The 26,410-nt window shown below is 38.8% G+C and overlaps 1 protein-coding gene across 1 annotated transcript; it reads left to right on the top strand.

Moving 5' to 3' along the window:
• Positions 1-1,620: 1,620 nt before the first annotated feature.
• Positions 1,621-10,455, top strand: LOC121503774 (homeobox protein Dlx3b-like). Its single transcript, XM_041778326.1, has 3 exons — positions 1,621-1,972; positions 4,372-4,556; positions 10,024-10,455. Exons 1-3 carry the CDS (start codon positions 1,621-1,623, stop codon positions 10,453-10,455), a joined length of 969 nt encoding a protein of 322 aa, XP_041634260.1.
• The last annotated feature ends 15,955 nt before the right edge of the window (positions 10,456-26,410 follow it).

Below are 26,410 nucleotides of genomic sequence, written 5' to 3'. Positions count from 1 at the left end.
GTCCTCTGAAGGCTGAACTCATTCCCGTTGCCTGTTCACCTTTTCTTACCACACTTTTCCCTCCCAGTCAACCTTCCATGAATACGCTCTGATACAGCCTCTGAGATCAGCCCGCCCTTTCAGCATTGACCTCATGTGGCTTACCCTCCTTGTGGAGGATGTCAGTGATTGTACTCTGGACACTTGTCAAGTCAGCAGTCTTCCTCATGATTGCAGTTGTGTGTACTGAACCAGAATGACAGAAAAACTGACCAGAAATCTGACTTTCCAACAAATTTTGAATATATGTAAGTTTCACTTTTTGAATTACATCATAGCAAGAAATGAACTTTTCCATGATATTCTATGTGTGCATCAAAAATGAGGTACACATCTAAAATGACTAATTAGGGGCCAAGAGGGAATAAAAAAGTACAAAAAAAATTTTGATAATCCAAATAAATTCACCCAACAAGAAGGTCTGAGCTCTTTCAAAAGCCCCAAATGCCTTTATGTGAAGCATATTGTTATTGGATGGATTCCTTTAGACACAATGAAACTATGAATTGGTGGAATTCTTTATTTTATAATTTACATTTGGGTTTGCCCTTTAGTTCTCTGAGATGCTTAGAATATTATTCATTTATTATGATTGCTTTTAGCTAAAAAGGAAAAGGCCTCATACTGATCTGTGCCTGTGTCCTCCAGATCCCTAAAACCACTTATCCCACCTGTCTAAGGTGGGCTAGGTAAGGTAAGCACAGAAGTGGTGGTCGGAGATTTTAACTAGTGACATCTTGTGGTGAGATTGCCACATTACAATCAATAAAGAAGTTGGGGACACTTTACTGTTTTTAAGCCTGCTCTTAAATCAGTTAAACAAAATTTACTGAATGGGTTAATATTTAAAATGTGGCTATTGTTGCCTTAAATTAATCTAAGTTTAGGAATGTTACAGCCCATATATCTATGGTTTATTGTGCTTTGTGGGGGCCGTCTGTCCTCCCTGAGGCATGGGAGAAGCCTGGGGCCCAAGTCAACACATGCAAAGAAGGAAAAGCCCTTTTCAAAATAAGCCTCGATTAACTGCAAATAACCCCGACATGGGTCGACAGCAGCACTTGGCTCCAGATCTACATTTGAATGGGAGGCAGTACCATCAAGCTTGTGCGTAAACACCCCTTGTCAAAACACCATTATGCGTGGTTTGGTAGGTAAATCTTTATCAACTGTGCTGAGAGTCTTGTTTGTTGCCTAAGATTTGAAGAGGTAGATGTTAGAGGACTTTACGGGCTTGCCAACTGTTTACGCGTCGTGCTGCGGGCCCAAGGAAAGGCTTACTGGAGGTTTCTGTGGGGAGGAGAAGGGAGCCAGACAGGCGACAGTCAGCGCTGTCTTGGCCTCAGGGCAGAGGCAGGGAGCGAGCAGGCGAGCCAATGAGAAGGAGACATCCACTCCCCTCTGTCCTGCCCGGCTTGGCTCAGCTCGGCGCGCCCTGTAATTACGAGCTCTAGTTGGGTTGGGCGCCGCCACGGTGGACAGCCCGGCTGCTGCGTCAAGGGAGTTTGGGAACGCCAGCTCCAGACGGTGAGGAGTTCAGACCTTTCTTTTAAGCATAACAACTCCCCAAAAAGTCAGGAAATGAACGGGCAATCTTCACCTGTCTTCGAAGAGAAGAAGCCTCCCCTCCCAGTGGTTGGGAGCTCAATCTCGGCCGCCAAGGATTCTCCAACTCTGCCGGAGTCTTCATCCACAGACATGGGTTTCTACAGCGGCCAGAGTGCGCTCCACGGCCCGCAGGATTTCTACCAGGCGCAGCAGCCCTACTCAGCTCAGCATATGAACCCGTACGCGTATCATCCTTACAACCTGAACGGGATGGGTCCGGGCGGTGCGTACTCCGTAGGCAAGACAGAGTACCCATACCCACATGCGGCATACAGAGAACACAGTGCCTTCAGCAGAGAGGTGCAGTCAACACTGCAAGACGGAGGTGAGTCCAACCAAACATGAGAGTGGAACATTTGATTTATTTTAGGACACTTTGGAAGTGGCGCAATCGATCCTTGATAAGAGTTTAAATTTGGATCAATCAAATGAAGAATAACCCGGAAAGAGGGCAGTTTTCCTTCTTACACGCAGCTCTCCATCTTTGTCCAAGAACTAGAAAAGCCACATTGACCACCTGAGGGTGATGTGTGGCAAGCGCTCACGTCAAGCCTCCTAAACCCAATTATTGCGCATGAGTTTTACGCACGAGAGACAGCGAAGGTATCTTATCCATATGCCCTAGATCATCAGCTAGTTTCTAATCTGGAGGATGCCCCCAACAATGAACAAGCGGATCTTCAACATTAGTGAAGGACTTACAGAACATCTACAGTAGAAGGAAATGCAAGTGCAGCAGTAAAGAAGGCAAAATAGTTTGAAACAGCTCAAACATCTACTCGTATTACTGCCCGTGGATAGTTTTCCCGGGGTGCTTTAGTATTTAGTGTGAACTGAAGGAATGAACAGTCAGTTAAGATGGGATGTTAGACATCTCTGCCCCTCTTTCTCAGAAATCTTTATTCCATTTGGATAAAAGAAAATAGACGGTTTGTTATCAGCGTTTGTTAGAGGTTGGGCAGGCTCTGATTCTGAAGGCCACGTGCAGGATGTCACAGGTTGGAGCTGCAATTTTATTAATGACCTCCTTTGCAGTGTAATGTCACAAGTTTGCTGGAAAACACACTTTATGACACTTTAGGATTTAGATGTGATTTAAGAGGAGATAAAGGAGAGAAAGCTGATGTTTGGGAATATCCAGTTGGCTCAGTTGTTGCTGTGTGTTTCACTTTTTCTGTTTTCTTTATTGTCAGCTTATTGTGTCCCTGAACTTTTCAGATTTTATCTAAGACAGGAAAATGGATGCCATTATCTATTTGTAACATTTCAAATCAAATATTTGCAGACTAATTCATAAACACAGTCGTGTTTTAATGACTAAAACAGACAGCATTATTAGTTTGTGCTCAAATTAATCAGCAGATTATAAATGAAAACTATGAATTAAAGGTAGAAATATTTCATTCAATCCTTGTCTTTTGTAATAGGGGAATAAAATAGGTTGAGTTTTGAATACCGTGTTAACTCAAACTGTTCCCAAACAATGCACTTTAACTGTGTTGTTTATTTCTGAGCTGGGGTTGTGTGCAAACTACACCAAGGAAAAACAAACTCGACTGACTGCTGTTGTGTTTTTGACATTCCAGTTGGGAGTTGACTCCTGGAAATGGCCCCAGGGGTCTTTGGCCCTCAGCCATGCACATCAGCATGTCAGTCAGTCTTGGCCTTTGAATCATTCTCGCAAGGCCACACCCTAATAAAAACACTGATAATCCAACAACTCGATACACAGGCTACATGGAAAGGAAATGGAATTAATTCACAGATAAGACCTGTTGGTCATGAACATGAGAAAAAACATTTAATAAATGTTCAAACAAAACCACCAGTACAATCATTTAAGCAAATAGATATCAGATGCAAAAGTAGAAATACAATAAAATGAGTGTTCCCAATTTTTTGTCCCATTCAATAAAAGAACATAAAATAATGTTTTATATAGCCTTTAAATATAAATAACAATAACTTTAAATAAATAAGTAACAATTAAAATGGGTGGCATAGTTGATGTCATAGTTGATAGAAAATTGTAATACTTCCTGAAATTTACAACAAAAACAAACAATAAACAATTATTTCCAGTTAATTATAAAGACTAAAAATAGTAATTCATCTATTACAAAAATAATAAAAATAATTCAAGTAATACCTGAGTTCACTGCACCCATTCCCTTGAGATCCTGATGAATTAACTAGTCATCCCTTATCCCAAAATAATGGCATGGATGAATGAATGATGTTATGAAATGTTTTTTTTTTTTTTTTTGGTAAAATCTCAACAGTTGTGATCAATAAAGGTCGATTGTGTTTTTTAAATGGAAAAGAAAAAGGGGCTCCAAGAATAACAGCACAAAACAGGAAAGATGTATACAAGAGAGCCTCCAGGCTACATGAAAAGCACCCATAAATCCTCCTCTCCCTTCTTGGCTGTGGGAGACACTCTGACCAAAATTATAAGTTGACAGTGCTGGCGGAATTTCTTTGAAATTTCAGGGTTGTAGTAGCAGTGGCCATTTTTGTGGGACGAGTTATCTACACAAGCTGCACTGAGAAGAAAAAACACAACAGGATTTTATTATGGAGGAAAAACACTTGACTAGAAGATAAAGTCGTTCACAGGTTGAGTTAGATTTAAAAATGACCAAAGAGGAGGAAGATCGAAGGCAGACAAAATTTCCCCACATGACCATTAAAATACTTTTTCTTTTTCTTCTTTTCTAACAGTGAAAGAGGAACCCCTCGTGGAGGTCCGTATGGTCAACGGGAAGCCCAAAAAGGTGCGAAAGCCCCGGACCATCTACTCCAGTTACCAGCTGGCCGTCTTGCAGAGGAGATTCCAGTCGGCGCAGTACCTGGCCCTGCCGGAGCGTGCCGAGCTGGCAGCACAGCTGGGACTCACACAGACACAGGTGGGGCTGCACTCAGTATCATCAAATACAGTTTATAAAAAGAAGTACTATTAAAGAGTTCAGTAACAGTAGAGGAGACTGTTCAATGAAATTAATACTAAAAAGTTTAACTCTAGAAAGGACAGAGATCTCTATATACATAAAACAGCCTGTGGGTAAAATGTACTCATTATTAGAGTGCATTCATTTTCGTTAATAGCAATGATAAAGAGCAATTATTTAACACAGATAATGAACAGCTCATTAACCACAGAAAGAGACTGAGATCACTGTTGGATGATGATCCATCACATCCAAAACTGTCTTTCCTGAAACTGCCCCCACATCAGATTTTTCTTCACTTAAAGCATTAAGCATATTTTTTGACACTTCACAGTAATTTATCTTTTTGTTGCAGTGTCCATGCTCAGAGACGATCTATGACTTCTTATTCAGCAGTAAAGAAAGAAGGGTGTTTTCATTGCAACATTATCTGCTGGTGTGAAATAAAACAGGGAAAATCAAAAGTTTCTAATGGGGTACATTTAAATGGCCATTTATAAAATTCAAAGATATGCAAACATTTTTTTTTTTGACAGCCCATGCTACAGAACAAACTGACAGACGTAAGCATTTTATCAGTTTGAAGTAAGACCCAACTGAAGAACAGCCTTGGGTAAATTTTACCCAGTGGCTGTTCTAGTGTTAACTAGACTTGAACCTACAGTACATTAAAAACTAAGTGTAAGTTTAAATTTAAGCATCAGTACCATCAAAAAGCCACTTAAAAAAAACCCTCTGTCCAGATGTGATTTGATGCGTTGAGGCTGAGAGTCACAAACAAAATAAACTTTGCTGAAATTACTGAGAAACTAAAAGTCTGAGTAATAATGATAAATGACACATTTTAACCTAAATTTTATCTCCAGTGGTTAAATTAGGATGTTTTATTATAACAGCAGAAAAATTATTTTTCTAGCAACCCAGCGATTATAGAGTAAACACAAAGATTCATATGTATTCTGTTTGTTTTTGGGTGCTCTTCCCAGTTGCATTTTTCCAGCTCCTCCTGGAGGATTCTGAGGTTTTCCTGAGGAAGATGGGATATACCACCTCAATTCCAAAACAGCTGGGGCGCATATTTTATTCATAATAGACAATCAACATTTTAGATGTAGAAACAGAGACATGTTACCATAAAAATATGAGTCATTTTGACTTTGATGGCAGCATGCATCTCAAAAAAGTAGGGACAGGGCAATGTTTACAATTGTGTAGCATCCCCTCTTCTTTTAAAGGGGACATATAATATAAAAATCCCTTTTTCCAGCTTTTCTAACAATAATATGTGCCCCTGGCCTGTCCACAATCCACTAAAGTACCAGAAAAATCCATTCTTTTCTACCCTCTCTTTCTCCATCTTTCAGAAAATATGTACTGAAACAAGCCGCTCTCAGATTTTACCCTCAAGACCTCATGTGGGGAGTTAGCACCGCCCCCAGGTCTGGTTGGCCCTCCCTGTTTGGAAGAAAGTTACACCCTCCTCTGCTTGTCTTCCTCTCAGCTGCCAGCTGAGATGCTGGATAACTCAGTGGGTTACCCTGCTGACTTTGTTCTGGGAGATTGATAGTTCAAACCCTATTCAGGTCTGTAACCTTGTATTAAAGTGTCTGTAACATTGTGACATCAGGAATGCCACATCTATCTCCTGAGAGGGGTGTGGTCAGGGGCGGAGCCCAGACAGCCCATAAACATTTATAGCCACTGACACAGAAACAGCTCATTCTGAGAAGCATAGGGGCTTTTAAATATGCAAAAATCCAATACTGGAGTGTTTTTTTTTTGCAACAAACTTCACAGGCATGTTTTGGGGACCTCTGAGAACAATATAAACTTGTCTTAAAAGGGTAAAATATGTCCCCTTTAACAGTCCATAAATGTCTGAGAAGTTAGGACACCTTTTGGGAGAGAAATGTCGCCCATTTTTGTCTTATCTAGGATTGTAACTGCTCAACAACCCTGGGTCTTCTTTGCTGAATTTCTCGTTTTATGTTGCCCAGACTGCAGACAGACCAGTTCAGCACCCGAACTCTGCTATTGTGAAGCCATGCTGTTGTGATGGATGCAGTATGTGGTTTAGCATTGTCTTGCTAAACCTTGCATGGCGTCCCTTGCAGAGATGTTGTCTAGATGGGAGCATATGTTGCTCTAAACCTCTGTATACTTTTCAGCGTTGATAGTATCTTTCTATTTAATTAAGCAGGCTGCCCACGCACTGATTATGAGCTGGATGGTCCCTCTCCTCTTTAGTCTGCAGGACACTTTGTGGTTCCAAAAAGAAATTCAGATTTTGATTCATTTGACCATAGAATAGTTTTCCATTTTGCTTCAGTCTTTTTTAAATGAGTTTTGGCCAAGAGAAGATTGCAGCTTTGCTAGATCGTGTTCACATATGGTCCTTCTTTGCATAATACAGCTTTAACTTGCATTTGTGGATGGCAGGGTAAACTGTGTTGACAGTAAATGATTTCTGGGCAGGTTCATGGTGCTTGCAGTGATTTCTAGAACAAAATCATGCCTGTTTCAGATGCAGTGTCCCCTTAGGGCCAAAAGATCACATGCATCTTATGGCCTTGTTCCTTGTGCACAGAGATTTCTTCAGATTCTCTGAATTTCTTGTTGATATGGGCTGATGGTGGGATATTCAAAGTCTTTGCCATTTGACATTTTTTTCTGAAATTGTTTCATAATTTTAGACACAGGTTTCGCATCTCTACTTGTGAGAAACTCTGCCTCTCTTAAATGCTCCTTAACCTGTTTTCAGTTAACCTTATTAGTTGCAAAATTCCCCTCCAGTTGTTTTTCATTAGCACCACTTACTTTTCCAGCCTTTTTTCACCTTGTTCCTAATTTTTTGAGATGTGTTACTGACATCAAATTAAAAATTAGCTTTTTTCATGAAATAGTAAAATGACTCAGTTTTTAACACCTGATATGTTGTTTATATTTAACTGTGAATAAAATGTGGGTTTATGAAATCTGCAAATCATTGCATTTTTTAAATTTATATTTGACACGGCACCACAGCTTTTTTGGAACTGAGGTTTTATAAACCCCCCAGTGAGTTTTGGGTCTGCCACAGGGTCCCAGTTGTACATGTCTGGGTTAGGGTTAAGATTAGATCAGATGCCTAAACCACCTCCACTGACTCCTTTCAATGCCAAGGAGCAGAGGCTTTACTCTGAACTCCCTCTGGATGCCTGAGCTCCTCACCCTTTCTCCAAGGCTGAGCCCAGTCACCCTCCTAAGGAATTGTATTTTGACACAGTCTCATTGGTCCGGCCAATAGTCAAAACTCATGGCCGTAGGTAAAAGTTGGAACAATGGTTGACTGGTAAATTGAAAGCTTTGCTTTTCACCATGATGGTTTTGGTACAGTATCTGTAGCACCTGTTAGCACCAATCAGCCTTTTAATCCCACAGTCTGTTCTGCCCTCACCTGTGAACTAGACCCCAAGAGAAAAATGCAAAAGATGCTAAATACAAAAAAATATAAATGTAAAGGTGCACAATATGAAGGAATACAAAGAAAGTCAAAGGAATTTAATAGTCAGGATACCCTGCATGTATGCTAATGAGGTTTTTATTCTAAACAAGCCAATCATTAAAACAAAACTAAAACATACTTTTTAGGTAGCCATGTAGCTCAGTTAAAATAAAGAGCCACATGGCTATGTAAAGCCATGATTCTGCAACATGAAAAATCATAAATTGTGTTCTAATTAATAGTAAAAGTCGTCAGATATTCGAATGAACAAAAAAGATAATCGTATAAAGTCTGACATAGAGTTAAAGCTTGTCCAGATATGAGTGACACTGTTGGGCTGTAGGTAGAAGGAGATCTAATGCTATCATTCAATGGCACAACCTACAGATTGTCTCATCATCCTGTTGAGCCAACTGGTCCCATAAAGATCGCTGAAACTGAATCCTGTTTCTAATGAAAGGTTTATGTGGCTACTGGTGTTGCCCAGGACAGAGTTTGGTGTCTGCAAAACAAAGCATCTTGTCTGATGGCGAAAAAAGCACCACTTTAGTCTCATCAGACCAAAGAACTTTCTTCCACTTGACCATGGTGTCTCATACATGTCTTTTGCGAACTCTAGCTGAGATTTAATGAGTTTTCTTTAACAGTGGCTTTCTCTTGGCCACTCTCCCATGAGGCTTTGACTTGTGAAGAAGCCGGGCAACAGTTGTTGATGTATGTAGAGTCTCTCTCATCTCAGCTGCTGAAGCTTGTAACTCCTTCAGAGTAGACGTAGGTGTCTTGGTGGCCTCTCACTAGTATCTTTCTTGCATGGTCACTCAGTTTTGTGAAGACGGCTTGATCTAGGCCAATTTACACATGTGCTATTTTCCTTCCATTTCTTCATGATGGATTTTACTGAACTCCAGGGGATGTCCAGTGCCTTGGATTATTTTGTATCCATCCTCTGACTTATACTTTTCAATAACCTTTTCTCTGAGTTGCTTGGAGTGTTCTTTTGTCTACATGGTGTAATGATAGCCAGGAATACTGATTAAACAGTGAATGGACCTTCCATACACAGGTGTCTGCAATCACTTCAGACATTCACAGGACTCAGGTGACCCCCATTTCACAGATTGTGCGACTACCAGCACCAATTGGCTGGACCTCTGTTGAATTAGGTCAGTCACTTTAAAGGAGTGAATATTTATGCAGTCCCTTTTTTAATATGACATATCTTTGTACAAATCGGTTTTTATTTTGACATCAAAGAGTTTTTTTGTATTTTTTTCAGGTTAAAACAAAGCCAAATTATATTGACCTTGATTAATTTATAAAATCAAAAAAGGGCAAAACATTCAAGGGGGTGAATACTTTTCATAGGCACAGTAATTCAACCATGAACTTCCCTCAGTGGGTAAAAACTGTGGTAATTATCTTACTGAATAAGTATGAAGACATAAAAACAGAATCTATTTTGTCAAAGTATAAGTAATGGCTCATAAAACTAATGCTTTATCATTAGTGTATAATGGATCTGACTGTGACTACATCTGTTAGATGCAATTACAGTAGATGTACACCATTAAAGTACTTTGTTGCTTTGATATTTTCCAATGGATGATAATGTTTGAGTATTATTATTCAACTGTAGCCCTGACAATGTCAAACAGACTTGTTTGTTTCTCACGAGCTCTGGGATCAGAAAAGTGATGTGACTGGTCTTAAGATGCAGCTATTAAATGGGTTGAGCTCTCATCTGGAAAGGTTCACAGCTTCTTCTTAGTTGTAGTTCTACATCATCTACCTCATACTTCTACTTTCTGTCCAATGACGGCAGGCGGATGTTTTCAGAGAAAACAATTCTAATGGTGTTGAACAAACCAGAGCAAAAATTGAAACTATATTGTGTGTTGATTGAGTCTTAAGTTGCTTCAACATTTGATGCTCTTCCTCCAGGTCAAAATTTGGTTCCAGAACCGTCGCTCCAAGTTCAAAAAGCTCTACAAGAATGGAGAGTTTCCACTTGGAGATATTCCTCTTGAACACAGCCCCGACGCCAGCGACTCCATGGCCTGCAACTCTCCTCCGTCCCCAGCTGTGTGGGAGAACAACAACAACAACAACAGCAGCAACAGCAACACTACTAGCAACAGTAACAATACAAACAACAGCAGCAGCAGCAATAACGCGGTGATAGATCCTACTAGCAGGGGGCAGGCCCACTTTCATCCTCCTGTTGACTCCTCGCCCGCCTGCATGGGAGAATATACACATCAGAACTGGTACCAGCAGCAGGGTGCACATTTAGGTCTGCAGCAGTCGGGTCAGGCGCATCACACACCATCAGGCTCGGTGTCGGCTGCACAGAGTCTGGGAGCCGTCTACTGAAACATGGAGTCTGCTCAAGAGATTTAAAGGAGGCCTGTATCCAGTACATGAGTGCTGGCCTCAGATACCCTGCAGAGTTTATGAACCCAGACTACAGAGGTCATGATGGAAAAAGTGCTGACTAATGTGCCTTTTTTGACACTGACAAATCTAATTTAAAATCACAGATAACTGCTTATATTTACTTTATTTAATATTTTTATATCTCCATTTTAATGACAGAGTTGATTCTCTTAGAAGAAAAAAAAAATTCACTCCAAAACTGAAGACTACTGAAATTCAACCAAACTTTTACAGTCCACCTCTTCAACTTGGCAGACTTCTGTTGCTTAAAATGAGCAGGTACCTGCATGGTTTCAGTTAAATGAAGTAAGGACAGTGAACAGCACTGAAAGCCTTCTTTAACCTTTAAAAGAAACATCAGCATCAAGCAGCTGCAGGAGACGAACAACAGTGTGAATCACTGAAATGATCTGGGAATTATAAACCTTTTTGACTCTGACGTCACAATGTGTGCCCTACCCCAGCCTGGAAAGCTAAAGAGGGTATGTTACAGTATACCAGTAAAATGTCAGTATTAGATATCACAAATCACTTTATGAAAACAGCATTCTCCAAAGCAATGTCTTATTTAGAACAGAAGCACTGACTGGGCTAACACTAACGTGGTGTTTGAGTTTCAAACATGACCCAGTTTACTGGTGACTCTCAACTAAATTAGAAGTTGAAATCAGAAAGAGTGCTCATCAATGCCTCTGTGTAGTTTACTAAACATATTTTCCATTTTACTGAAACACTAAACGTACAGGTGTTCACAAGGACAGTTATGTAGGCATGGATGCTTTTTTGTGTTTTAAGATCCCTGCATGTGTACGGTCTTCTCTGTTTGTTAGCACCTTTAAGGTGACTCAGCTCACTGGTAGTCACATTTGTGATGAGTAGGCTGATTATATTATGTTACTTTCTGTTACTTTTATGGCTCCAAAGTACACCTTGAATGTTATGTTCAACTAAAGATGCATAAAAGCCTCAGTCAGCACTGGCACTTCTGCCAAGATGATAGTCACATGACTGAAAAAGGTCACAATGATAGCAACATGTATGTGTTTCTCTTTATTTTTGCTAAAGGGTGTACAGTTTTTGCTTCAAATCACATCAAGAGCAGACTAAGTTGCAAGGCTGTCCATAAGGGGGGTAAAGGCTAAGCCATCATGTGCACAAATATGGGGATGCCAGAAAATAAAGCAGAAAAAACTGAGACAACTTTATTGTAAAGAAAAATGGTGCAAAGAATCAAAAACTGAGCAGAAAGTGGCCAATATAGGTTAGAATGGCAAAGTGGCAAACATTTGGTTCAAAGTGACATTAAAGGCCCAAAGCAGCAAAAATGGGTTGAAAGTGGTAAAAAGTGTCACAAATGGGTGAATCTAGAAAAATTAGGATAGCTTGGCTTAAAGAAGTCACAAAATTAGGGCAAAAATAGTAGCAAAATGGTTGAGAATCAGAAAAAAAATGGCTAAAAGTAGAAAAAATACAGCATACAAGAGCAAAAAAAGCAGCAAAAAAATGTGTTAAAAGTAGCAAAAGAGTGGCAAAATTTGTTTGAAAGTGGCTTAAAGAGGCATAAAAGGTCAAAAAGGAGCAAAAGTGGGCTGAAAGTGGCAAACAGTGACACAATTTGGCAAATCTAGAAGTCACAACATAAAAGGTGGCCAAAAAAATGGTTGAGAATCAGAAAAAAAATGTTTAAAAGTGTCAAAAATTAGGGGAAAACAGGGACAAAAGCAGCAAAAAATGTGTATAAAATAGCAACAAGTAGCAAAAGAAGGGGGAGAAAGGGCCAATATTAAAGTTAAAGTTTGCAGAAAGGGGAGAGAGGTGGTCAAAATCAGTTAAAAATGGCAAAAATGGGCAGAAAAAAATGTGAAAAGGGTTATTATGATCTGTGATTCACCTGTCAAAAAATAATTTCAACATCAGAAGCCAGTATTAGTTTGACATACTTTTCAGCTCTAAAGTGGGGTAACTGGTACCAGGATGCTTGCACCATTGCTTCTGATCCAACACACATGCTTTGATATCATCAAAACTCACAACTGGGAAGGGCCTGTTCTCTGGGTTCTTTAGGCAGGCCTGTAATTCCTATGTGGAGCAAAGGCTTTGTTAAAATGTTCCTTAACTGATGTCATTAGGGCCAGCATTGCACAGGCTGTCAGCTGCCAAGCTTATAAATGTAAACATTTTGAAGTGTTGGAGTTCTACATGAGCATGCCAGAAGTCTTCACTTTGCTTTTTGTCTGTAGCAGAAACTTATATTAGCTGCTAGCAGTTTAAGATGTTGAGATCTTAATCCAAACTGTTCGGTTGTGTGGGCAGACAGTGCAGGTACCAGATTTTGCTTAAAAGCAATAATAGAGTTAGCATCTTGTGTATCTGCATAGGTTTTGATAAGTTTTTATAAACTTTCATTATACATTGGCAGTTTTATGACCTTTCTCATCTAATATTATAATGATGGCAACAGTTTTGAAGTGAGAGACAACAAGTGGATAAAGGAAGCATGCTTGCGAGTTTATTTTTATGCGGTGTTTGATTTTTTTTTTATCTGACTTGCAAAGTTGTTTGCTTTGAGAGGGTCAGACTCTGATAAAGAATGAGACAAAAACAGAAAGTGATGCAGAGATATCCCGATTGCCAAAATCAGCATGACACAGATTCTAAAATCACAGTTAAATGTGGAATTATACAAAATTGATGCATGTTATGAAATTCATGTCAGACAACTCAAATCAGAATCAGTGGCCTGACTTATGCAAACAAAGAAATTGTCTCTTGATAGGTTTGATCTCAATTTACAAGAATTAAACATAAAATGTACAAATTAAAAACAGGTAAAAATATATGAATTTGAATTTTAAATATACACAAGCTCTTATTAGACATTTAAACTCATACTGCCATCCACGGCACCGCCCTGTTCAAACAACCATCTCTAATGTGAGTCTGCCACAAAACCTCTGTCACAGAATTCATGTAAGCCAACAAAAATCAACTTAAAATTAAATCTGACACGAAATATCTGTTGTGAAAGTTCACATAATGTCACTCAAATCCACTTAAAACTGAACCAGCCTCAAAACATCGACCACCAAAGTTAATGAATATCATAAAAATTCCCACTAAACAATGCAGATCACTGTGAATCTGTGTCTTCACAAAACCTGTAACTTGTTCAGACTTCCTTTCCAGTAAATCACTGCTGGGTTCATATTGCTGAAGTCATAGCTGATGTCTTGGTATTTAGCTGGCCTGGCCTGGTCTACAAAACAGATCATTTAACTTGAGGTGTGAGTTCACCTTAAGTAGCAGAAGCTGCACCAGAGTTAATCCAGATATGGTCCCTGGAGTGAAAAAAAGAGCTTTGGGTCCCTCAGAACGATAAAAACACTAAGACGTTTGGATCACAGATAGGCTAGAAGGGCAAACGTTTGTTGGTTTCGATCCTTTTACTAATGCAAAGAAACAGAAGACGTCATGTCATTAATGTCACTGATGACATTTTTAATGACCCTTCAGTTCATAGTTGAAAGTGCTACAAGGATCTTAAGTCTTAAAATACTGATTAAAGGAGCTCAAGGGCTCACTGAAGTTGGTGCTAAAGCCCTCAGAACAGAAGTTGTGTATATTCTTTTAAACATGCTTTATATAGGTGATTAATTTATATTGTCAGCTGTAGATCAATAGTAACATGTCATTTTGGAGCTTTTTTATGTCAGAAAATGAGTCAAAATAAATGTCTATACCTGAATCAGCTATTCATCTGTTGAATTTTGTGTATCTTACATGTTATGCAGTACACACACAACAAAGGCACTTAAAGTGTGCTGACAGTGCTCTCCTGGCCTTCCTGTTGGAGTGAGTCAGAAAACAGATACAGGTTGCACCCATCTATATATTACACTCACACACCTCACAAACACACACCGGTGCGTGTAAAGGAGGTTGTGGGAGGTGACAGTGCTGCAGACACTCTGGAGTCTCTGGATACTAATAACACACCGCTGACACTGAGAGACGGGTGTACTCTGCTTTCATGTGGCACACAGTTGGAAAGGGGAGGAGACGTGTTTGTTTGTGACTAACAAGCTGCTCTCAACCAACCAAACCCACAGGTTTGCATCAGAGAAAAGGGTACGGAATAAAGAAAATGAGACGTACTGTCAAACAATGCTGCACCAACAAAATGCTTTTTAGTAGTAAATGGAATCTGAGCATAGCATACAGCTTTAAAATAGTGGGAAAAAGTAGTTTGATGCTGTTTAAAGATAACACAACCCATAATCTGAGTCATCAGAGCAATATCTTTCCTCTTGTCTACTTCTTACATGTAACAGAAATGTGGGAAATGAATTTGGCATTTTAACTGGAATTAGCTGTTGCTTGAAATGCTCTGACTTGTCAATCATAGTCAAACTGTCCTGAACTTTCTGTGCTATGTATCTATTTGCTCTATGTCGAAGGTGATGCCAAGTACTCTTCTTGGGGTGCCAAGATAAACCCACACCCTGTCTGTTTGCCAGCAAACAGTTGAACATTGAAAAGTTTAAGTCAGGGAATGGATATAGGAAATTCCAAGGCACTGAAAATCCCACAGAATTCAGTTCAATCAAACATGAAGAAATGGAAGGAATATAGTACATGTGTAAATCAGCCTAAATAGGCTGTCCTCACAAACTTAGTGACCGTGCAAGAAGGGGACCCCAGAGAGAGCCCACCAAGACACCTATCACTACTAGATTCAACAGCTGTGATAGGAATTTTTGCTTCTTCACCAGTCAAAGCTTTATGGGCATGAGAAACCTACTGCTGAGGAAAACTCATTGATTTTTGACCATCAGAGAAGACACTATGTTTGGCAGACACCAAAAAGTGCACATCAACACAATCACACTGTCCCATCCATTCCAACTCCCTCATTTAAACGATGTGCCCCAAATTTCATAATTTTTTAAGCACCTTTAAAAGTTAAGAGTTAAGAGAATACTAAAGCAGATATCCCAAACACAGAATACTGTGACTGTCTGAAGGAACACCTCCTACTTAAGATGTAAGTTAAAACATAAGTTCAAACACAAGGAACCCTTAACCAAAAAGGAATACTGGCATTTGCTCAAAGTGGAGCTGCTACTGCATCTAAGGGGCTAGTTAATAAAACTGAAGAAGTTGCATTTTACAAAGTTAGCTTCTTGCTTCAATTTTATTTAAGATTTGGCATCCAAGATTTTTTCAAGCACTTATTTTTACATAATTTTACAGGATGATTTTCAATGCACAGGAAGTAAACTAATGCAAAATCATTTGCATGATTCTACAAATATGTAGACTGATCCACAAATGATTGAAACTTAATTTCATTTAACCTTTATTAATGCAGGAAAAACCTCAATTAGATTAAAAATCTCTTTTTCAAGGGTGTCATAGCCAAGAGAACAGTAGTAGATTGTGGGTCTAGCAATAGATCCTATGCCTTTTCAGTAGATTTCTTCTACCATGCATTTAAAGAAAAGAATGACATATTAATTAGTAAATATATCTTGTTGGATGCTTATTTGATCAAGACAAGAAAACAACATGAAAGCAGTCAAAACAATCTTTTCATCCTGTCAGACAAAGCAGATATTTCACCAAAATTTGTTTGTTAAATGTTTTTAAAACTCCTGTAAAAGAAAGGTCCAGCGAGCTTATGATGGCAGAGCACAGTGGAAAATGTAATATCACATGGACTGACTTCTCTCAGCTATGACTGACAGATTACTGACTTCTATCTGTTTGTATTAAGTAACATTTTGCAGTAGCACCATTGTGTGGATGCTGTCTTTTTATTTCGGGGATCAGGCCCAACTAAGTTTGACTGCCTTACATTTTCAACCATATCTATCTATATTGCATCATGACTTTCAGCACCACGGAGAGCTCCATGTTTACAATTACAATATATTCTCTAGCTAGGAATATATCAAGTCTCTGTGGATTTCTCTAGCTTTTTGTTTATGTGAGTCTTTAGCATTGATTTTTGTGTATTCTGCCTAACTCTGCCATTTCCCAGTCTATCTAGTAATCTTGACACAATTTCACTGATTTGCCACATGACCAGTGGCAGTACAGACGCAAAGTGAGCCCAGCTGCCATTTTTGTAAGCCCGCAAATAACTAGTGCAAAATCTGTGGGCATGGTTGCTTGTAGGAGGCAGACGGTAGGTACAATCCAATCTTTGTGTATCTGGCACTAAGCTGTTTTTGCCATTAACTGTTATGTACACACTTAAAAATTGCTCTTCATAGTGCAGATTTGTGTGAACATTTGTAGATCTATAGGCATTTGTAAATAGTTTTACAGAAATTATAGCTCTATATTGCTAGCAACTTGTCTTTGGATTATCTATCCAAAGACATGCATTCAAGCTTAATAGGTGAATCTAAATTGCCCGTAGATGTGAGTATGAATGTTTCTCTCTCTCTGTATTTCAGCCCTGTAAAGGACTGGGGTGTACACTGCCTCTTGCCAAATGACAGCTGGGATTGACTGCAGCCCCAAATACCCTGAACAGAACAAATATGATTGATAATTGATAAATGAAGAAATAAAAAGTCTCCTCCACAATAGAAATGACTGCATAACCTAATGAAAACATCAAAACCATCTTTAGGATAAACGGAACTCAATCAGTCTTTTTATTTATGATATGATGCAAAATTTATGAATTTTTTGTAACACTTGACTTTAACCCTTACTGTTAATAGGAAAAAAATAGAATATTTACATACTAAATTCAGATTTTGAACATGGTATACCATGGTAACCATGTACATATACTGTATGTACATCCCTTGCTTTGTTTCCTGAGGGTATAAAATGGTTCAAATTGAGAATTAAGTGTAAGCTTTTACTAAGTTATTCACATTAAGTCCACTTTCAGGTTTGTGTGGTGGTAATTTCTCAAAAGCAAGCACTGTAGAACAGTAAAGACCATCAAAAATTCAGAGTATGTAGTAAAGAAACAGGAGAAAACAGATCTATATGGGCACGTTCACCTGAATCCGTTAGTATGCAGGGTGTGGACCCTTAACCACAGATCAACTGGGACACCTTCAGTGTTTGTTCAGGCTCTTGCCTTCCTGTGCTGAGCCCTCAGCTTCCAGGTGTCAGAGAGGAATGTATGTGAACATCACACAGAGAGGGCCAACAGGGACTTGTAGAAACCTGTGACTGGTACTCTGTAGGAAAAATGGTTTTTACTAAAGCTAATGTGGGTTTCTGACGGGTTAGGGTTTCAACAAAAAGCATTGTCTTACTGTATATTCATACAACCAACAGCAGTGTGAAACTAAAGACCTACAAGCCTGGTGGGTTTGTGCTTACCTACTTACAGTATCACTGTGAGGAATCCTTACCTGTCCAGACTCAATATCTGAGCACTGAGGAAATGAATTCCTGGTCATTTATGTCACAACAAAAGTGCTGTACTAAAAGGTGAGCTGAGGTTAACATTTTATACTCTGCTCCTTGGCATTAACGTGCAGACTAAAGAGGCGGTGAGACAAGGTGATGACATCAGCAGCTTGGAGTGGAGCTGAGAGGAAAACTCAGCAGCGGAAGGAAAGTTTATAACAGCGTCTTGAAAGATTTGGAGCTGACGTTACTTTCCTTTCCCTGCCTCCGGCTATGACCCGTCTGGACTGATACATGGGTTTGAAAGCCGATACTGAAGCCAACACTGAGGACTTACAGTCAAGGGTAAGTGGTACTGATATAAAACAACACATTTATGGAAATAATCTGAAGGGAGCTGGAAAAATCTGTCACATTACCTTGTTTTTTTTTTACCCCCCTGTTAAAACATACTATAATTTTCAGTAAATGTTTATCCTACCACATAAAAATAAGTCTAGTTTATGAACAGATACTGCCTTATTGAAACAATAACAGTTTTCTTATGTAGTGGGTTATTTTTCTATCTGCACATCCATAGCAGAGTCAATATTTACCACAAGTCCTCTTAGGTTAGCACAAAAAAACAGAAATAGGAAAATCCTCATCTGGCTCTTTCCAGAGGTGAAATACTGCATCCGAAACCACATAATACTGCCTACATACTCTAAAATTACACTACATGGACAAAAGTGTTTTTACCAAGCTTGTTAATTATTTAATTCTGGTATTTCAATTAGACCTGCTGCCACAGGTGTATAAAACCAAACACCTAGCCATGCAGTCTCTATTTGCAAGCATTTGTGATACGAAATGGGTTGTTCTGAAGAACTCAGTGACTTCAGGTGTGGCACAACAATAGGATGCCACCTTTGAAATAAGACGTTTCTTGACATTTCATCCCTGTTGGATATTCCACAGTCAACTGGAAGTGATATTATTAGAAGTGGAAGCATTTAGGAACAACAGCAAATAAGCAGAAGACCTCGTAAAACCACAGAGCAGGGTCAACGACTGCTAAGGTGCATGGTGCGTAAAAGTCACCAACACTCTACTGATCCCTGCTGAACCGTTCTGAGTTTCCACTGGAATTAATGTAAGCACAAAAACTGTGTGGCTGCATCACCAAGTCCAGTTTCAAGCATCAAGATTTGGCAAATTTTTCATAGGCGCAGCCCACATAATCAGCTCTGCTGCTCATCCCACAAATGCATGCTCCTTACAGATGTAGCACCATTTAAAAGGGTAATAAACAGACTTTCACACGATATAAGTTTTATCGCCAAGAAGCATTGTTACAATAAAAAAATAATCTACCAAACACAAATTTTACTTACTTCTTGTGCTATGTTTATATTTAATATATTATTGGGATTCAAAGATTTATTACAAGATTATTTCTATAACACCAATCAGAAAGCAAAACATCATAACAAATTCTCTAATAATGTACAAATGCTGTGACAAGAAGTCTGCAATTATCAAACAAAAACATTAGTCTGACTCTAATAACACTGTTCATGTAAGCCAAAACACCACATAAATACACAAACGCTCTCTCTGGCACACGGACACCCAAAAGCAAAATCCTGCAGTATCTCAGTTGCACTCTGGGTAAACGTGAATGTGCTCACTCACAGCGGGGTCAAGTTTAACAAGCAAATATAAAGTGACCCCTACTGTTTATTCCTTGTTCTAATTAATTTGTTTTCCCCTCATGTCTCTTTCTCTCTCTCTCTTTCTGCTTTCTACTCTCCTGGGGTCTCATGCTGTCATCTGCCCAGTAGCAAGTTGTAAAATCTTTACCTTTAATAGTTTTTACATTTCTGTCCTCACGCAAGCTGTTGAGTTTTACTGTCTTTTTTCTGTTCATCTCCACAGCTTTGGTGTGTGTTTTTTCACATATATTTCTTTGCCTATAGACAGCAGAAACCACATTCTGACTTGTCCTTTGACCTTTGTCCATAATGTTGCAGACAACATGACGATGTCTGCATTTTAGACAGGCCTTTTCAGATATTTTTGTATTAATGTGTCAAAAGAAAAACAGAAATGTGCATAATATTTAGGCATATACTTAAGCCTGGCAGCACCTCTTTTGTCTGGGCTGTTTCACCCCTGGTAACAAAAACAACCTCGGGTTTTCAGGCCCTTAGGACATCCACAGCACAACCAAGGGCTCATGGCAACCCTTCTTCCCACCTAGGTAAGGGTTAGGGTTTCTTAACAGACTATTTTCCAATGCCCCTGATAATTAACAAGGACATCCAGAGCATGACCAGGGTTGTGTGAGTCCTCCTTTCTACCCGATGGTGTCCTCTGGTGGCTTACTTGTGGGTAGCATCTATGCCTTACTTACTTTAGACTCAGCTCTGCACAGTTATCTTTGCAACAAAAGCCTGAGGTTTTCTTCTTCTCTAAACAAAACAGTTCCCAGAAACATTTATGATAATACATGTGAAACTTTAAAAACAAGGTTTTGCCTTTATGCTGTCTTTGTCCAAAGGTTGGTCTTTGTAGGCTTTAAAAGTTATGTTTTTTCCATGATCTTCCATATTTAACATTTGCCACAGGCAGTTTTGATGTAATATATCATATTATTTTTTTTTCTTGTGAAAATCTTCCTCTTTGCCCTCTTCCCAGCAGGTTTTGTGTTGTGTTGTTCTCTCAGCCCCCAACAGGCTTCCTCCACTTAATTAGGACAATATAACACGTCTGAAGTCTGCAAAGAAGCACATTTGTGCTGTCCATAAAACTCAGCAGTGTGAACTTCGCCAAAGGCAACAGGATGCTGTTCAAAGTTGCAGATTAAATACGTTTCTGAAACTCCACTGGTTGCATTTTCTGAATGAGATGTTTGATCATGTGAGAGATGTTTGGAAAGACCATGGCAACAAAAAGTTATAACACCTATAGTTTAACCAATGCTATGCTTGCTCAAAAAATGAGAGTTTACCAGAAATGTTAAAAAGTGAAGTCCTTTTGATTTCCACTGATATCGTGGCAAAATATTCAGGTTTGCAACCATCTTTCCCTTTTAAAGACTGATGTCCATTGTCTTCAGTAGATAGAAGAGGAAGAGGAAGGCCAACAATTTAGTGAAGCATTTATACACTCAAACCTTTTGATAGCAAAGCCAGCTCATGTTGACATAGATGACCATCTCTTCCACTAATGGGAAGCACCGGCAGTTCTAGTTCTAGTTTAGTTACGCATGACTATTATGCAGTATTATTGATGGTGATCATTGCTATATAGAAAAACTCTCAACACTTGACTCCCCAAAGGAATACTGATCTGATCACATGCTAATGACAAACAGGAAATTATCACACATCCTGCAATACTGAGATGTAGCATTGAAAATAAAGTGATAATGGGAAACTTTAATCCCTTTATACAACCTGTCAAAGTATTTACATACCTTAAATTTAAATTAAATACTAAGAGCCTTCAAAATGATATTTCTATTTCCCCTTTATCAAATATCTCTGCCTCTTGGATATGATTTAGCCTTTATCTTTTTTTCTTAAAGTTTTAATATGGAAACTTCAGCCCGTAGACTCTTCTGTGTTAACGTCGATAAAGGTAGTTGTAATCACTTCCAAGACGCAGATAAAATTAAAAAGGGGAAATAGAAATATCATTATGAAAAGGCTATAACCGTTCTGCTGCGCTTTAAGCAGAAAGCGCTGCACTTTCTGAAAAATCCCAAGAAATTAAAGGCTGTAGGAGAAAAATTTGTCAGCCTTTTTTAAACAGTCTTAAAGAATATCTTTGTTATAACAAGACTGGCTTAGCAATGCATTTTTGTGTTTATATGTGCTGTGAAATTTTAATACCATGCTATGATGGAGGAGGATTTAGTGATGAATTACTCTCACGCACCTGTGTATGATAAAAATGTTACATGTCATCAAAAATACATGAAAAACAGTGAATATGCAGTACTGTCATTGTTGTAGAGACAGATTTATTGGGCAGTAAGTCACTTTGCTAGAGCATTTTTGTGTTTCCTGAGGTCTCGTGTTTTCGAAATGTTGCCATCTGTGGAGCGCAGAACTATTTGAAGATGAAAACGGAAAACTAAGCAGAACGTTATCATGTAAACAAGGCCTAAGACTGGCAAAGTAAATCTCCAGACTTTAACCCTACAGAGCATGCAAAAGAGGAGACTGAAGGGTGTAACCCCTCAAAACAAACAACTGAAAGAGGCTGCGGTGCAAGCCTGGAAAGCATCACAAAAGAAGAAAGCTACAGTTTGGTGATGTCAGTGGGTCACAGGCTTGATGCAGTCATAGCAAGCGGAGGATTTTTAACTAAATATTAAGTCTTAATCACTTCAATCTACTTTAAGTCCATCTGTTCCAATACTTTTGATCACTTAAAAATTTGGTGTTCCATTACAGACTATCTTCTAAGTTGTCCAGATGTGAACACTTGGAAATAAAAGATGAAATGTTGATCTCTTGACTCATATTCATCTTTTAAAGTCAAACCTAAATGTTCTCAGTCTACAGCAAAAATAAAGCAATTGGCTTCACTGTTCCAATTGAAGGGGAGTGTGTATACAGCTTGTCTCATTTGGGTTTGCAGGAAGGCTGGAGCCAATCCCAGCTGCCACTGGGGAAGAGGCAGGATACACCCCGGACTGGTCACTGGTTCATCACAAGACAGATGCGGAGGCAAACACTCAAAGTCACATTCTTAAGGCATTTTAGAGTTACAAATGGATCTAATGGGTAAGTCTTTGAACTATGGGAGGAAACCAGAGTACCTAAAGAGAACCCTTGCATGCAACTCCACAAAGAAAGGCCCTGTTTGACAAGGGATTTAAACCAGGAAAGATTGCTCCTCTTTCCCACCGTGCAGCCTCTGAACTACTCATGGAAAGTAAAATAGTTAATCTTATTAATCTTATTTTTAAATAATAAATTATTACAAGGGGAGTAGGAATGCTAATATTGATATGTGATAGTGTTATTATTAGAGGATGACATGTGAAAGAGCCACAGGCCAGACCTGAACACTGGGCAGTCTGAGCTCCACAAAAAAATTTAACTTTAATTTTTTTTGTCCTTGAAAATCAGAACAACAGCTGACAATTTAGCTAATAATTTCAGCTCTATTACATGATCCCCAAAAAGTGAATTAAATCAAATCCCACAGAAGTCTGAACTTTCCTAACCACAAGCATCTGTCTTGTTGAATGCATTCTACTAATACTCATTAAAAAGATCAATTTGTTGTGTGAGGATTAGCCCTCAGTAATCCCATGACTTCTGTGGTGAAATCCACTACTACCTAGGTTTTCTGCCTGAGGCAGAAGAATATTCCCTCGACGAGCAATTACAGATAATTACAGCATTGGAGTGAAAGCTTTATTTAACGAGCTGTGTCCTAAATTACCTATAATTTATGTGGTCATTTTATAAAATCATTGACGATGTTTGACGACTCTTTTCGCTTTTCCAGATGTTTGCGGGGCAAAAGAGGTGACCTGCTTCTTCTGATTTACTACAAGAAAATGGCTCTAAACTCACACACATTTTTTTATCACTTTAGAAAGTTAAACAAATAAGATCAAATAGTTGTGGGTTTGATTATCGCATGATATAAAAAAATCTTGATCTTGATGTCAAGATATATCAGCATAATATAGCACTGTAAACAGCACTTAAGTTCATGAAGAGTTAGCCTTAGTACAGGGTTTAATTTGTGGGGAAGCACAAACACCTTACCTGTCAATAACCATCTCTGTCCATTCGAGAATAAACTGGCAATATTAAAAAATACATGCTTGCTCTGCCTGCCACAAAAATGCCCACAACTCAATGACAGATTTTCCAATCATCATAAATTTGGGAGTAGCTTCACTAGAAGGCTACAAAAATGTTTTGATCCTGATTCACGGGGGCATCAAAAGTACCAAAATTGTTCCCAAAACCTATCTGAGGTAATGTAAGAACTCAACAAAAATACATAGTCATTCTCTGATTTACCTTTACAGTGCCTATAACAGTATTCATCCTGTTGGTTGTTAAACCCGTCTGTTGATTTTTTAAATGAATCATGGTCAAAATAATTTGGCTTTTTTTGGACAAGCTATTTTTTTCTGACAAAAACCCTCTTTAGTGTCAAAGTGAAAACAGATTTCTAGAAAATAAACAAAAATAGGTAAGGTAAGATAAATATTCACCCACTTTAAAGTGACTGACCTAATTCAACTTGGGTCCAGCCAAAAGGTGCTAGTCATCTCACAATTAGTGAAATGGGGATCACCTGGGTTCAGTGAATGTGTCTCAGGTGATTGTAAGATTTAAGACCCTCCCTGTAAAGTGAAAATACATCTGTATTTAGGTTTGTTTGTATGACAGGTCACTGTGTTATGAACCCCTAGTTTAAATTCAGTCAAATAAAACATCTCCAAGTTTATGAAATTGAGTTTGAAAATCATAAAAATATGAGGCAGTAAATTCTGCTCCAGGATGGTGTGGGTGTGTTTGTTGAATGAGCTGAAGCCACGCCCAGACAGGAGAAATATAATCCTCCCAAATTTAAAAAATGCTGCAATCTGAATGGAGAAAAGCGCTCATGCCATTATCCTGCCCCTTGACCTTATGATCAGAGTGCAGCGGCCTGGCTCTGTTTCAGAGAAAAGTCAAAGCCCTTTTTCTGGCTCAAATCTCTGTTATGATACTTTAAATGACCCACAGGCCACTGTGGCTGATAGTGTTGGTAAGTTTACCTCACAGTTAACAAAAAACAGCATTTAACTTTAACTTTCAATAAAGCCAGTGACATCATCTAACAACACACTGTACTGAGATGAACAGTTCTCTCATTTTATATTTTAGTGTTAGAGGGGCGGGGTCATTCCCCTCTGTGGGCTCATGACATCATGAACCCACAAAATTGCCCCGCCCAAATTAAACCAAGCCAAAAGAGAGGTGAAAAACTTTTTAACGGTCTAAATCCAAAATTCAGTCTCATGCAGATCTCAGTGTTTTCACATGTTAACAGCAACCATATTCCAACATATCTAGTGTGTTAAGACACAACCTTTAGGTTTTCACTTTACATGGTCTTTAAGACTCCTGTGTCTGGAAGGTCCAGTAAATGGTAAATCAATATTCCTGGCTACCATTACACCACCCAGACAAAAGAACACTCCAAGCAACTGAAAAAAGCATATTGATAAGTTTAAGTCAGGGTGTTAATACAAAAAAAATTCCAAGGCACTGAACATCTCTCAGAGTTCAGTTAAATCCATCATCAAGAAATGCAAGGAATATGGCACATGTGTAAATCTGCCTAGATCGGGCCGTCCTCACAAACTGAGTGAGCGTGCAAGAAGGAGACTAGTGAGAGGGGCCACCAAGACACCAGTGACTACTCTGAAGGAGTTACAAGCTTCAGCAGCTGAGATGGGAGAGCTTACAACTGTTGCCTGATTCTTCAGTCAAAGCTTTATGAGAGTGGCAAAGAGAAAGACACTTTTGAAGAAAACTCATGAAATCTCGACTAGAGTTTGCCAAAAGGCATGTAGGAAACTTGATTGTCAAGAGGAAGAAAGTTATTTGGTCTAATATGATCCAAATGGTGCTTTTTAGCAATCAGACAAGATGCTATGATTGGCAGATACCTAACATCACCACAAACACATCATCCCAACTGTTAAGCATGATGGTGGCAGCATCATGTTGTGGGCATGCTTCTCAGTAGCTGACCCTGAAAGGTTTGTAAAGGTATAGGGTAAAAATGAAAGTGGCAAAAGTTAGAAAAATCCTGGAGGACAATTCTTACTCAGTCTGCAAGAGAACTACAGTCTGAGAGAAGATTTATTTTCCAGCATGACAATGACCTGAAGTATACACGGAAAGCTACACAGAAAAGGTATAAAGGCAACAAGGTGAATGTTATTCAGTGGCTGAGTCAAAGTCCAGACTAGGGCTGGGAAATTAATCATATCATATCATATCCAATTTGCAATAGGAGTCAAAATAATCACAATTACAGTTTTTTTGCAAAATTGTTCAATCCTGGTTTAGTCTTATATTGTGTTGGTTATAATATGGAATAATTTAGCGCATATGTTGATTGGAAAATACATGAGATGTGGAACTCGAGAAATAATCACATATGAAATCGCAATTGCAATATCGGGTGGAAAAAATTAAAATTAGATTTTTTTCCCAATTGTTCAGCCCTAGTCATGACCTCAAATAGAGAATTTGTGGCTGGACTTGAAAAGGCCTGTTCACATTATGTGCAATCTGACAGAGCTTGAGCAGTCTTGCAAAGAAGAATGGAGTAAAATTGCAGCTTCCAGATGCGTCCAGATGTAGTTGACATTACTTTGCAGAAATCTGCTTTCACTTTGGCATTGAAGAGATTTTTTTTTTTGTCAGAAAAGCCAAATTATATTGACCACGACTGACTTATAAAATCAATAAAAGGGTGAAAC

Source organism: Cheilinus undulatus, linkage group 21, assembly GCF_018320785.1.
Source record: "Cheilinus undulatus linkage group 21, ASM1832078v1, whole genome shotgun sequence".
Lineage (NCBI taxonomy): Eukaryota > Metazoa > Chordata > Actinopteri > Labriformes > Labridae > Cheilinus > Cheilinus undulatus.
This window is presented reverse-complemented; position numbering and strand designations above follow the sequence as displayed.

Bases quoted from the DNA above. Each gene is read 5' to 3' on its own strand.
- LOC121503774 (XM_041778326.1), top strand. From the start codon at position 1,621: ATGAACGGGCAATCTTCACCTGTCTTCGAAGAGAAGAAGCCTCCCCTC. The intron at 1,973-4,371 runs GTGAGTCCAACC...CTTTTCTAACAG, and splicing joins GTCAACACTGCAAGACGGAG to TGAAAGAGGAACCCCTCGTG. The intron at 4,557-10,023 runs GTGGGGCTGCAC...CTCTTCCTCCAG, and splicing joins TGGGACTCACACAGACACAG to GTCAAAATTTGGTTCCAGAA.